The sequence below is a fragment of the Suillus fuscotomentosus genome (assembly GCF_016647785.1).
Source record: "Suillus fuscotomentosus strain FC203 chromosome Unknown F5891scaffold_649, whole genome shotgun sequence".
NCBI lineage: Eukaryota > Fungi > Basidiomycota > Agaricomycetes > Boletales > Suillaceae > Suillus > Suillus fuscotomentosus.
The window spans coordinates 1-13,669 of record NW_024540161.1 but is presented as its reverse complement, the minus strand read 5'-3'; the positions used below and the strand labels follow the sequence as shown (position 1 = coordinate 13,669).

At 46.7% G+C, this 13,669-nt stretch overlaps 4 protein-coding genes across 4 annotated transcripts; 1 reads left to right on the top strand and 3 right to left on the bottom strand.

Annotated features, from left to right (window-relative positions):
- Positions 1–13: 13 nt before the first annotated feature.
- On the bottom strand, positions 14–682 carry F5891DRAFT_973461 (uncharacterized protein; the record flags this gene model as incomplete). The annotated part of the gene is made up of 2 exons (XM_041376373.1): positions 14–495; positions 577–682. Coding segments are annotated over 2 exons (588 nt in total), but the record flags the coding sequence as incomplete, so codon positions are not given.
- Positions 683–1,173: 491 nt separating this feature from the next.
- F5891DRAFT_1204198 (uncharacterized protein) lies at positions 1,174–2,380 on the bottom strand (the record flags this gene model as incomplete). The annotated part of the gene is made up of 5 exons (XM_041368983.1): positions 1,174–1,239; positions 1,288–1,332; positions 1,392–1,493; positions 1,556–2,191; positions 2,240–2,380. The coding sequence occupies 5 exons, from the start codon at positions 2,378–2,380 to the stop codon at positions 1,174–1,176; spliced, it is 990 nt and encodes a 329-aa protein (XP_041216095.1).
- Positions 2,381–3,845: 1,465 nt separating this feature from the next.
- Positions 3,846–6,146, bottom strand: F5891DRAFT_991408 (uncharacterized protein; the record flags this gene model as incomplete). Its single annotated transcript, XM_041378110.1, has 7 exons — positions 3,846–4,000; positions 4,147–4,494; positions 4,555–4,915; positions 4,962–5,006; positions 5,056–5,157; positions 5,207–5,944; positions 6,009–6,146. The coding sequence occupies 7 exons, from the start codon at positions 6,144–6,146 to the stop codon at positions 3,846–3,848; spliced, it is 1,887 nt and encodes a 628-aa protein (XP_041216094.1).
- A 1,607-nt stretch (positions 6,147–7,753) lies between these two features.
- Positions 7,754–8,515, top strand: F5891DRAFT_1204196 (uncharacterized protein; the record flags this gene model as incomplete). The annotated part of the gene is made up of 2 exons (XM_041368982.1): positions 7,754–7,828; positions 7,889–8,515. The coding sequence occupies 2 exons, from the start codon at positions 7,754–7,756 to the stop codon at positions 8,513–8,515; spliced, it is 702 nt and encodes a 233-aa protein (XP_041216093.1).
- Positions 8,516–13,669: the final 5,154 nt, after the last annotated feature.

Here is a 13,669-nt window from a genome sequence, read left to right as displayed (position 1 = left end):
TTCTATGGGCAACACGTACTGGGACTAGATGCGGAAATATACTGGACGTCAATTTGTTGTAGTAATTCATTGCTGAAGTTCCGCATTCCAAGTTGTCCAATGCAAAACCATCCAGCACCGGAAAGGTAAACACAGTCTTGGGTCGGGTGAAGGATGCCGGAAACATGGCCATCTCGAATAATTGCTTATCAGGTGTGCAAGCATTCGGACATTGACAAAACCTTATCATGATAGAATGGACTCCGGACTTGTCAACAACTGTGATGCATTGCTTGTGGTTCAAGAATGATGGCTCGAGTATGGTAGGGAAGTCCTCTGCCGGTTGATATATGGGCCTGTCGGTGTCCTCCCATTCATGGATATCCCCAAGTGCTGGACAAGGCATTCCCTGATGCCCAAGATAAATGTCCATACCTATCTTGGTCAGAGACGTTTCCTCGAAAAATCCTCCATTCCATTTGCCTATCTTATGGAAAGGCAGTCTCCAGTGCTCATCTCTGCAGCACTTCAGACAAAATACCGGGTTGCCGAGGCAGTCATAGCACCTATATGCAGGGAACTCAGAGCCGCATGCACAGCATTTTTTGTCTTCAGGTGGAGCCTCTCGTTCATGAAGGATTCTGAGATAATTGTTTGTCCGAAATTTCCACTTCTGGAGATAATCATTTGGGCTCTGGGACATCACTCAGCACGGAACCCATGGCGTAAATTTTGTAATGCACCTTTGTCTTCTTTCTCCCTGACAGTATGTTGAGGGCACCAATTGGTACCTTATCGCCAAAGTCCTCATGGTCAGCATTGAAATCGGTGGACCATTGATACCATGCACAATCGGAATTATGTTTTTTGGGAGACTTTGCTGGAGAGGACTGCATGGATGGACTGGGTTTGACTGGGCACCATTTCCCTTTCAAGCCACAAGTGGTCTCCTTTGTTTTTCATGTCACCCATTGCGCTGTTCCCCACGGAGCCAATGTCCTTACCCTAGACTTGCCCATGTAGTTACTGAGAACTTATGTGAATTTGAGGACAGTCAAAACATATATTCACATTCATGGCTCGCTTAATAGCCGAGGCCAAGCACAAATAAGGTAAAGGTTAATATTTTAAACACGACCCATTCAATTTGTACCTTGTCCTTCGATAATGTCAGACCACAACTCAGCCTCTGATTCAGAGTCCAACAAACAACCTCCAGCAAATGAAGAAGAGGTTGCTGGGATTGTAGTGAATAGAATGCTGACATGGGTCAACATGTGCTACCGTTGATAGGTCAAACGCACATACCTCCACTGCTGTGGCAATCATTGAATCTAGACCCCAATCACGAGGCTGAAATATTTGTATAGTTAGTTCTACAGAGCACTGAGCCAGAGCTGTAAGTCACTGACCTTAGTTTCGCTGTCCCAGAAAATATCATCAGAGGCCTTGTCAATCGCGTCCTGAGCTTCCGGGTCTGATACCTTTTCAGATTCTGCCGCCGATGATGTGTCCTTGGGCAATGTCAGTGACCAGCTTGCATCGGTGATTGATGAGAAACGGTTGCTAGACCTACATTTGTAGTTCCATTCTTAGTTATACGGAGTTGATCTTGTGCATCATGAGACAATAACTTCTTCATTCTTTTCAGATTCTGCTTGAGAGATCTAAATGGGGAACTGGGAGCATCCGCCAAATCGGTATCATCTTCTTCAGCCTTTCTCTTCTTGTCATTCATAGGGTGTGGAGTAAGCTTGACCCTGTTTGACATATTGCCTGGCACGAAGAGCTTGTACTTCATTGTGGCAGGGGTAGCAGAAGCGACTGATGGAGCAAGAGGAGTCAGCAGTTCTAGCTGCAGAGAGGCCGGCAATGGGGACAGTGGCATGAAGTTTGCTGGAAGTGTGGGAGCTTGTGTTATTAAAGGACAGATAGCCGCAGGAACAGTGAGAGGTTTAATGATAGACAATGACCCAGTAGCTTGATCCTCCAAAACAGGAAGAGTTCCAACTGCAGCGAGAGGACGGTAGTTCAACATCTTGTGGAAGTGCGGGTGGCTCTTGATGCATGGATCATCATCGACCACAGAGTTCCAGTTGGGCAAACTTTCAAAGGCTCCACCCTTGGAATATTGATGCACAATGGCTGCACAGGACAAGAGCTGGGGGGAGAATGATGTTGCATTTCCTCCATAAAGCCTCAAGTCTTTTGCCTGTGCCAAGTTGAACAATCAAATCAATGTAAACGAAAGTAGACTTACAATGCGTCTAGCAATCTCATCCGATAGCTTCAGGGCTTCTGGATCTTCCTGTTTCAAGTGGATACAATGCCTGATGAGCAATTGCAAAGTCGCAAGTGTGGTGTTGAGCGCGTCATTTGCTACATCGGTGTAGGGATTCATTTCTGGCTGGGCTGGTAGAGACTGTTTTTACCTTACCTTATGTTGGCACTTTTGTAGCTTACATAAGCAATCAATCTTTTCACCAGTTACCAGTATGAGTCTGAGTGCTGAGCAAGTTTCTATGATATTTCCTCTCCTCTGAGCCTTAAGCCTAGTCCAGAAACCCTTTAGGGTCGAATAGCAGCTAGGTTCTGCAAGACCCAACATTGTTCAGACTCACCATCTGAATTGTTGTACCTTCATCGGTCCTCATAGCGGTGTTAAAAACAAACAAGTTTGTGTAATGCAGCTATATGCCAAGGAAAGAAAGGTGACACTAAGAATTTGCACAAGTATCGGAATTTATACAAAGATCATCGGTTGTGGATGTTTCCAAGGAAGTACTTTGTGAAAGCACGGTAATGTAGACTTGGTATAATTACATTATGACGTAATACCATGCCTGTCGCTACCATTGTCCGATGTATTTGGTTGCTACGCCTGTAATCCAGCTATTGACAAATCAACACCTTGGATTGAACTATCATAGTCAAATAGGTCTGTTTGTGCTACCCTCCTGCATGAGGGTGTGGATGATACTGCCTTCAGTTTCTCTGCCAATGGTAATTGTGCCCAGCAAATCCGAGGCAGCAGCATGCCATTCACAGAACAAAGGATGGAATTGAGTGGTGAGATGTGTTTGTTCAATTATCATTACAAACTCCTCCGAAGTGGGGACAGAAACTGGATCCGGAGTGAAATGTAAGGATGTGAAATGCACCAAGGAACATTATTGAAGCTAGAAAATGAGCATACAGAAGTTCTCGAGTGTAGCAGTGATTGCTTGGCGAAAGTTTGTAACATCCGGCACAACATGCATTAGGAATTCAGCTTGGTCCCAGATATATTTGACAGAATAATTTCATCAAGACCTTTAGCATGGTGTCCGGTAGCCATTGCATTTAGCGCCAGCCCCTAAGATCCACCTGCAATGATCCATATGCTGCGGGCCTTGTCATGATGCATCACCAAACGGCGATTGAACCCGGACATCCACGGTGTCTGAGATCATCTGAAACATCTGCGCAGCTGCATTGGCACCATACCTACTGGTCAGTTCATGCAAGATATTATATGGACAGGACATCTGATCCGACCACATACAAGACGACCAACCAGCTACATTCCCATTGGGCAGGAGGTGCCATAACTGACATCAAACCTTCCGGAAGCGCTTCCTCTGTGTCGGATATGGGCGATTCCATGATAGTTCACACATTCTCTAACATATTCTGAGCACATTCGTGGATTGAAGTTTCCTTTTGATCACCGAGATCACCTGTGTACATTTTTTACTAAGCAAATTTAATCTGCCTTATCTACCAAAATTGTAATGAAAGTTAGGCAAAATGTGATGTCACAGTGGAATGCAAATCAAGGGATGAACATGTTGTGCAGTCAAGATCTACTCCTGTGTTCTGACAGGTTACGTGCTAGACAATGGGGAAGATGCAATAGAAGGCTCATGTATATAAGGAGGATCCGGGGAATATGTCGGCCGCCAACTAGATGTCGAGGCCTGGGCGTTGCCTTGCATACCCGTCGTAAGAGACTGGTCCCATGCATGGGTGTACTCCCTGCCTATAGTGGAGATTCCAGGATGTTCATCGCTGGCATGATTATGTGTCAGCCATGATATGATGGTTGGTTCTGGCAGGTGCCGGGGTGCATGTGCACTACCATCGGCGCAAGGAAAATGTGCACCCGTAAGGACATTGAATGATTACCGATTGATTGTGACAACGACTCCTGATGCGCAATGGATACAGCGAACCGTTCCTCCAGCGCCGTCAGCCTCAGGCTAATCTTCCGCTCTACCGAATCTACCCTCACATCCAAAGTATCCATCCGCTCATTGGTTGCCAGGAGATCAAATCTCCTGCCAAGGTCATGGATGCTTTGCAATATGGCTCTTGCAGTGGGTTCAGGCTCTGAGGGGGTGGCTGGCATGGATGAAACGATCGGTGCTAGCATGTCGACCGGTGGGAGTTCCAGAGATCTGAATGCTTGTAAATTCGGTGGCGCCTGCAAGTTTGCACCATCCGGCATCAAGTTCATCCATCCTTGCCCGACCTCTGAGTATGTTGTCAAAATACACGGTGAGCAAGTCCGAAGGATATGATGAATGTGCTTACCAATCGGAGGATTGTCCGGCAGACCTTTCTGTAGGACAAGGGAGGATGAACATTTGGACAGTTTGGTTCTCTTCACAGGAGCCGATGCGACAGGTGCTGTGACAGCCGCGCATGACTTGGGTGCATGCGTCCTAGAACGTTTGAGTGGTGCGTTGCCACTGGTGTTCTTCGCAGCTCCCTGTGCCTTTGCTTGTAGCCTTTGCCGGACACCGGCACCGTCGATCACACAGGTAATCTTCATCTCATCGCAGTTTGCACAAGCGAGTCTTGTAAACCCGAACTTCTTATCAGGCAACACAATGCATGGCACATCCATTTTGATGCATTTGTCACATCTGCGGGGATGGTAGCGAATGGAATGCTGGAATATGTGAGGGCATATTACTCAAATGTGATAGTCTGCTTACCTCTACTGCAGTAGCAACTGTAGCATCTAGGCCCCATCCGGCAGGCTAGATGAACCCAAATAAGACGGTAACCCCATCTACATGAACAACTTACCCTGGTTTCTGCATCCCAAAAACCTCTGTCGTCCACAAAGTCGGATGGAGGCATGTCCGTTTGATTGACAGCATGACTGGCCTTCACCGACGACCCCCTCTGCTGCAAAAATACACATTAGCAACATACAGAGAAATGCTCTCAGAGTCACCTTAACATGAATGGTACCGGTGGCATTCGTCTCCTCTTCATCCGACTCAAACTTCCTCTTTCGTTTCAGGACTAGTTTCCAGGATGCTCGGCAGGGTTTGGGTTCGCTGTCATCCATTTTCCTTTTCTGTGGGTTACTGGTAGGTGAGACGATCTGCTGTGCTGTTCTGATATCCCCCTTGTTTTGTCCGACAGTCATGGGAGGTATTGAAACTGGTGGTGGCAGTTCTGGTATGACCATGGGCGTTATGGTACTTCGGACGCCTGACATCATGGGTTCCACACCTGGTGCAGCGGGGGATGGCGGCTCAGATGTCATCAGTTGCATCTCCGGGACAACATGGAGCGGTTTCACCTCTGGGACGACAAGGAGCGGTTTCACCTCCGGGACAACATGGAGCGATTGAATGAGCTGTGGGGCCATTGATGTGACAAGCTGTTGAGGCGTAGAGGCTTCCATGACGGTCCCTATCATTGAATGAGGCTCCAGCAGGACAGCGGATGACGGCATGCTGGATTCTGGTTCTGTGTCGGGATACACAAGAGAGGAACAATAGCCTACAGTCTTATGGAACAGCGGGTGCGTCTTGATGCGTGGGTCATTGTCCATCATGGAGTTCCAGTCGGGCAATGATACAAATCTCCCGGCTTTTGAATGCTGCCATACTACAGCTGCAAATGACAGCAGCTGAGGGGAGAACAATGTGGTGTTTCCCCCATAAAGCTTCAAATCTTTAGCCTGCGACAAATTGAGTTGTTTGTCTAAAAAAAATACAGTGACAGTTGTAGGCAGCGAGGCTTACCACCTGTTTAGCGATCTCATCTGAGATTATCAACACAGCTGGGTCACTTTCCTTTAATTTCATACAACGCTTCATCAGCAGTTGTACAACCTCAAGCGTGGTGTCAAAGGCTTTGTTTGCAATTTCCGAAGGTGTCATTCTCAGTATATACAAACTGCAGTGAGTAACTGATGATGGTATATGACAAGAAAGATGGGTCCAATGATTTTTTTATCAAGTCTCAGGACTTATACCGATACATCGGTCATGAGTTTTTCCGAGAACACATTTTGGCAAGGCTCAATGTGGTCGGGTCAATATAATTATGACATAATACAACTTCTTCAGCGATCATTATCCCACGCATTTGGTTGCCACGGCTGGGTTGTCCAAATATGGAAGCATATTATTTGCATGGTAAGCCTTCCCCGACTTCCTTATTTCAAACGAAACATTCATGGTAGACAAACATGTTTGTTTTTACAAAGACCACATGTTCGGATTCCGATGACTCGGTGCAAATGCTTCATATAGGCTTCTTAATTGCCATAGTAGCTATGATTGTTCTCTGACTCCAACAGTTCCGACACAGATTGAGTCTTCGGATACAGCTCAATGCCAATGGGAATGGTCACCATGCTCGGTGGCGTGGATAAGTGCCATCATGATCTTATGCATTCCACCCAAGTCAGTACTGCCAAGATTGAACGGTAAGTCGGCCTGTGACTCTTCAAATCCGGGCATGGTAGGAACTCCCACGCAGGATATAAATCGGCAGAGCTGTGTTCTGCCTTCAGTATTGTTGAAGATATCTTTTCCCTTGACATGGTTCATGGACATGACATTACAGCAATGGCTGCTTCACTAGCTAACAGATATGCAAATTCTGAATCATTTTCTGACATTGATATTTCAGAGGAGAGCTTAGTAGGACCGTTTAGCCGTACAAATGAAGATTCACAGCCAGATGCATAATGAATCAGACCTTCGAGCATGACCCACTTCCAGCACCCGCATGTATGGTGAACCGGTGCTGTTTGGTTCATATGCGGAACGGTGGGACAGGGTACGGAACATATGTGTGGATGTGCTTCAAATATACCATTTGCTGGGCATTCAGCGCCGCATAATGGAACCTCTGGATGCCATGATCGCAAATTTTCAGGAGGGTCATCAGCAAGAGTAAGAAGACAATGCTGAATTTTAGGAATAGTGCGGAAGTGGATTGTTAATTCATATTAAGAATGGCCTAGTAGCACTCAGATTTATAGGGGCCTCCAATGGCATATCAATGTTTGTCCAGCTCACACATGTTGAGTCGCCAATCAGCCTGCCACGGATATGTTCGAGGCGCAGTTATGGAAGGTATAATGTGTGCTACCTAAATAATCCACCGGACTCTACCGATCAGCTTCCATAGGACTAACACAGAGGCAATAAGAGCTAGCTGTTTCCGGGAATACATCACGCAGTGCTGTTACATGGATTACAGCGGGCATTATCACGGAAGAAATGCAGATAACACTTAGTATGGGCATCAGAAAAATGGGGACACACCCAACAGAGATTTTAATTATAAAGTTGGCTATTTGCAAATGCCGGATAAAATTGCAAAGTAGAATATATGAATTTACCAGTCCGGCTGCAACTCATCATGGGAGAGCTTTGACATTGATTACAACATTGGAATATAGACTCAACACACTGTACCTCCTGAGCAAGCTAACCAAGCCTTGAACATCACATTAGCCACCTTGCAATCACTTATGAAGCATTGCATCAAGGTAAAGGAGGGCGATCCCGAAGCCTTGAGGTTATCGGATGAGATCGCCAGGCGTGTGGTAAGTGTTTCTAATATTGCTCTTAAAATTGTCTTCGCGAAACTAATACATTTGACACAGGCCAAGGACTTGAAAATGTATGGCAGGAGCACCACCTCATTCTCGCCGCAGCTGCTTTCCTTTGCTGCTGTGGTGAGAGAGAACTCAAAGGGTGGCGCCTTCGAGAGTGTCCCAGACTGGACCTCCATTACAGATGATGACCCGCGCATCAAGATCCACCCGCGCTTCGACAAGACTGTAGATTATCTCTCTCCTTCACTCGACAATCTTTCCACTAATCCAGCAATGGCTGATCCCCCTACCACCCTCACAACACCAACGACCATCACACTGCCATCGGCCTCAACATCCATGCCATCCCTCATGGAGTCCGATGTCCTTGTTGAGCCAGAAGCGGAAATGAACAGATCATCGGGCCTTCAGAAGGGAGAGGTCGAGGACCATCCCATCCCCATTGACACTCCCACATCTCCGCCGGCAAAATACAATCTCTTCGTACCAGGCACCAAGAAGAGAAAGCCTGCTGCAGAAGATATGGATGAGGCCTTTGTGGTTCCCACCAACAAATCGCCTTCCCCTTCTGAAGAGCCGGTGAAGAAAAAGAAGAAGGTTGAGTCCCAACCCATTGCCAGGCCTGCAGTGTGGGGCTTGGATGCTGATATTGCTACTCCATGGATTATTAGTTAGGGTTAGTTAGTTAGGGGGTAAAAACGCTGGTGGGCGCACAAGTAACTGAAGAGATAAACTAGAAAAAATACCCCCGGCTACTAGGTAGTCTGAGGTGGTATTTCGAGTATGGTACTCTCATCAGTTTTCTAGCTGGTTAAATAGGAGGGGACACACATATTCGAGAGGAGTATGTGTCTGAGTACGAAGGTTTATCGAAGATAAGAAGTATCGTATCATGTCTAATAATGTTATCAACGTTAATAAGCCTAAAAGTATTTTTAGTGCCGCAGCAGGTGGCCGAAGGCCGCCATTAAAAATCTCTCACAGATGTCAAACTCTATAAAAAGGTAAACAGGCGTACACAATCTACAATGAGTAAGAGGCAAAAATAGTTTGATCCGAGTCTGGACCGAAGGTCTAGACCTATTACGTAATAGAAGTTCCATAAACAAATATCGGAACGACAACCGGTCACGTGACATCTGTCACAAGGACCTGATTACGAATAGAAGAACTATTAATAACGTTACGTATTTTTAAACAACGGTTAGTTAGACCGTAAGGCGGTTAGGCTAGTTAGGGTTAGGGCTTAGGAAGTTAGGTTAAGTTAGTTAGGCTTAGGGGGGCTTCCTTGAAAAAGCCATGTACGGGAACCGATCAGTTCCGTACAGCCATCTCTGGCTCCTAGCGTCATATCGTAAAAATGACCGCATACGTATAAAGACAACATTAAAAGTGTCCGAAGCATTAAAATTAGATAAAGAATATATATAGATTTCTACCCGCGCCGCTTTTCCGGCGCTAAGCTTTATAGGAAGTCACCACACATCGGGAGCCGTTACCTCCACTATGCACAGTGCCCGCCAGCACAAGTTGCGTAAACATACGCGCATGACTGAACCCAGTAGGAGTAGCTCCCTTCTGGTCGATGTCAATTCACCACTTAGCCCGCCATCCTTTGCATTAAAGCAAGGCAAATCTCCCGGAGGAAACCCGCCGGACGGAGAGGACTTTCGAACTTAGCTTCACCCTCGTTCGTATGGTTGCGTTACCTGCACTTAGGGACCCTCCGTAGGGCTTCGCTGTGGCGCGCACGCTAAGTGTATATCTATATTTCAACAGGAGGAATAAAATCGTCCTGTTCTAATGCTATTTTGAGGAGGGAATTTCTCCAGAGTGATGCTAGATCGGCAAAATTTTGTGTTCTTTTGCGCGATACAAGCCACCTTGCATTTCCCATTACATAATTGCCAAGATCTAATATCGCGGCCGACTCGGCTTTAACGCCGCCTACTACACTAACGTCCCTAATCAAAAGTGCTTCCCGTGGGAGGCCCAGATGTTCGAGTACGTCAGGAGCCGGAGCGTGAGCGGGCACGAGCCATTCGGTCAATCTATCTTGGTACACCGGTGTGTTTTGCGTCCCATACACACCGGACACGAAATCGTTCCTATAACGATTTAGCTTATGCATAATGGTATCCTCTAAGCTTTTAATGCTGAACCAATCCCATGCGGTATTAAATTCGGTTTTGACTACAAGAATGGGATCCTCTGATACCGCTCTTGTCAATAGACGTGCTTCCCATTTTTTGGTAGCGTACTGTCTAGACCAGTTATTAATAACCGATGCCGGATAGCCTCGCGATATGTAAACACAGCATAGATCTGAGATCGCGGTCCGGTAGTATTCTATTTTACTGGACAAAGTGGCTAGGCGGCTTAGCTCACCTATGAACGTGCCTTTCTTCACGTCATATGGGTGTGCTGAGTCCCAGGGGATTCGTTCGAAATGGTTTAGTCTCTTACGATAAGGCATGTGTTCTACGTTGTTAGTGAATGGATCACGATACACAAACATGTCTAAAAATACAGCGTGATGCTGAGAGACTTCCCAACCGATTTGGCAGCCTTCTAAAACAAGATTATCGCGCATATAATTATACGCTTCTATTTCTGAATTAGCTTCGACTAATGCGAACACGTCATCTATATACCGTCTATAGAACAGTAATTTGTTAAGATTAGGTACAATGAGCGCTTCATGGAAATGCCCGAATAAGTTTGCAACATCGGGGGAGCACGCTACGCCCATGGCTAAGCCACGGGTTTGTTTGTACGTTTGTTCGCCAAATTGGACGATAAGGTTATTTAAGGCAACTTCTAATGCGAGTTCGAGCATATGGCGTGGAATAGGTTCGGGATCAATAGCGTAATGCTCGTCCCATAGGTCTAAGACCGCCTCGATACCTTTGTCGACAGGAACGTTGGGGTAGAAAGCTACCACATCGCCGGTGACAATATAGAATTTACGTTTGCCTGATATCTCGTTAAATTGATTAAGAAGCTGAGCTAACTGCTTCGACCCGCCAAGAATATATGGAGATGATTCTATTATGGGTTTGAGATATTTTGAGACGAATTTAGCAGCGGGGTTCTGCATTGCAGAATGGCAAGGTACGATCGGCCTAAATTTGGTCGGTACCTTATGTATTTTTGGAATACCGTAAAACTTTGGGAGTTTAACACGCATATGAGCGTCATCCTCAGTTTCGCCTTCCTCCACCCCAACAATAAATTGTTGTAAGAACGCACTTAGCTGCTGGTGCCCTAAAGCATTTGCCGCCAAGTCGCTTAACGCGAGTATGGAAATTCGTTGTCTCGATAGTATGGCTAGACGAGTTGCATCGTCAATTATTTCATAGTCTAGTCTATTACTTAATAGTTGCATACATTGATCCTTGTACCAGTTAACCGTTACGACGCAAGCGCCTAGATTTTTATCCGTTGGAAGAACCAAGCAATTGTGTTCTATCAACCAGCGGTAGATTCGGCCTCGTGGAACTGTGGTTTCAAGTTCGTTGATTTTAGGCGGTATAGCGCTCAGGGTACAATTCCTGACATAGTCGCGACCGGCACTAATGGCGGATTCTATTCCTTGGTAAGGGATCGGATCACAGGGCACACGCTCTTTAATAATCCGATAGTCTGGGTCAAAGGGTCTGTCTTCGTAGTTCCCATGGAAAGCTTTATAAATAAAGCGGAGTTTCCATCTTAGCCTGTCGGCGAAGTCTTCATACGCATCTAACAATAACTTAGAGTTTTGAAGCGTGGGGAACATATATTTATACGATAGACTTAATTCACGAAGAATCGAAGAAGAAGTTTCATCTATTTGGACACCAGGTCCTACATGTACATACGATCGATATCTACTCGCCTCTAGTACGTTAAGAGGCACGAAAGTGTGCAGTATCCGAACAGCGCTATCAGGGTTTAATTCTAAGATAAGATCGGGCCAAGATGATGGGTGATCGTACCTGATAGGTTGCGTGAGGAGCCAGTCTTCTACTTCTCGTTGCCATGCTTCTTTCCCTTTCCGGACGGCTTCCCCTTGGTCTTCTTCTTGCCGGCGTTCTGGGCAGCGGCTTCGGCCTTGGGTTTGTCCTTCTTCTCCTTTCCTTTGCCGCCCTTGGACTTGGCGGCGTTCTAGATGGAGTTGGGTCAGTTGAGTCGATAGAGGGACCGAGGTCCGTACCTTCTTGACCGGCCCCTTGGAAGCGGGGCCAGAAGCATTTTTTAAGGCAGCAGCGACAGCCTTGTCGACAAGAGCCTTAACGCTCTTGTTGGAGGAGGATGGTCCCGCGTTTACAGCGGTTGCGTCACCCATCTCCACGTCTGCCTTGGCTTTCAAGACTTTTTTAGCCGCTTGAGTTGCGGCGTTCCTATCTTCGGCGGCTTGTGCTAACATAACGATGCGCATTCCGATAGATGGCAAGTCTAAAATAAGTCGTCTAACGACTTCTTTCGTCCGGGGGCTTTCACGCCAGGCTACTATTTTAAGTTGCCCGGGTTCGGTGTCCATGTCGACGTCGCCGTCGACCGGGTTTTCACCTTCCCCCGCCTCTGCCCACACCGGTTCGCGTACGTGATCCTTGATCTGAGCGTACCGGGCTTTGACAATGTCCACCAAAGGTGGGACGAAGACCTCGGGTGCCAGCCGAGAGCGCACGGACTGCACCTCATTGTTCTTCAGCGTGATAGCTGTCGTGAGGGCGCCCTTTTTGAAGTCCTTTAGGCCGGTTTTAATGGCCGCCAGTTGTTCGCCTTGCGCAGCAAGGAACTCTTTGCTCGCCTGGAGCTTAGGTTCCTTGGTCCCTTCGATGAAGGGTGGGAAGGTCCCCTTTGCCTCGTGCTCTTGCAACTTCCTCAGAGAGGAGTCAAGAGTGACGGCGCGGCGAGCGTCATCGGCAAGGGTGTTGAGCTTCGTCCGAAGCAACTCCCGATATTCCTGCTCTATGGTCAAGATGACCTCGGAGACAGAATCGACGAAGGACAGGGCCGAAGCCCTTTCCTTGCCGGGATCCGCACTGTTCGTGGCAGCGAACGCGGCGGCGGCAACACCAGGTGAAGTCACTCTGGTGGCCGGGTAACGAGGAATGGGATGGTTCATAGCGTGCGGTAAGAATGGATTGGTTAGGGGGTAAAAACGCTGGTGGGCGCACAAGTAACTGAAGAGATAAACTAGAAAAAATACCCCCGGCTACTAGGTAGTCTGAGGTGGTATTTCGAGTATGGTACTCTCATCAGTTTTCTAGCTGGTTAAATAGGAGGGGACACACATATTCGAGAGGAGTATGTGTCTGAGTACGAAGGTTTATCGAAGATAAGAAGTATCGTATCATGTCTAATAATGTTATCAACGTTAATAAGCCTAAAAGTATTTTTAGTGCCGCAGCAGGTGGCCGAAGGCCGCCATTAAAAATCTCTCACAGATGTCAAACTCTATAAAAAGGTAAACAGGCGTACACAATCTACAATGAGTAAGAGGCAAAAATAGTTTGATCCGAGTCTGGACCGAAGGTCTAGACCTATTACGTAATAGAAGTTCCATAAACAAATATCGGAACGACAACCGGTCACGTGACATCTGTCACAAGGACCTGATTACGAATAGAAGAACTATTAATAACGTTACGTATTTTTAAACAACGGTTAGTTAGACCGTAAGGCGGTTAGGCTAGTTAGGGTTAGGGCTTAGGAAGTTAGGTTAAGTTAGTTAGGCTTAGTTAGTTAGGGTTAGGTTAGTTAGGGTTAGTTAGGGTTAGTTAGGGTTAGTTAGGGTTAGTTAGGGTTAGTTAGGGTTAGTTAGGGTTAGTTAGGGTTAGTTAG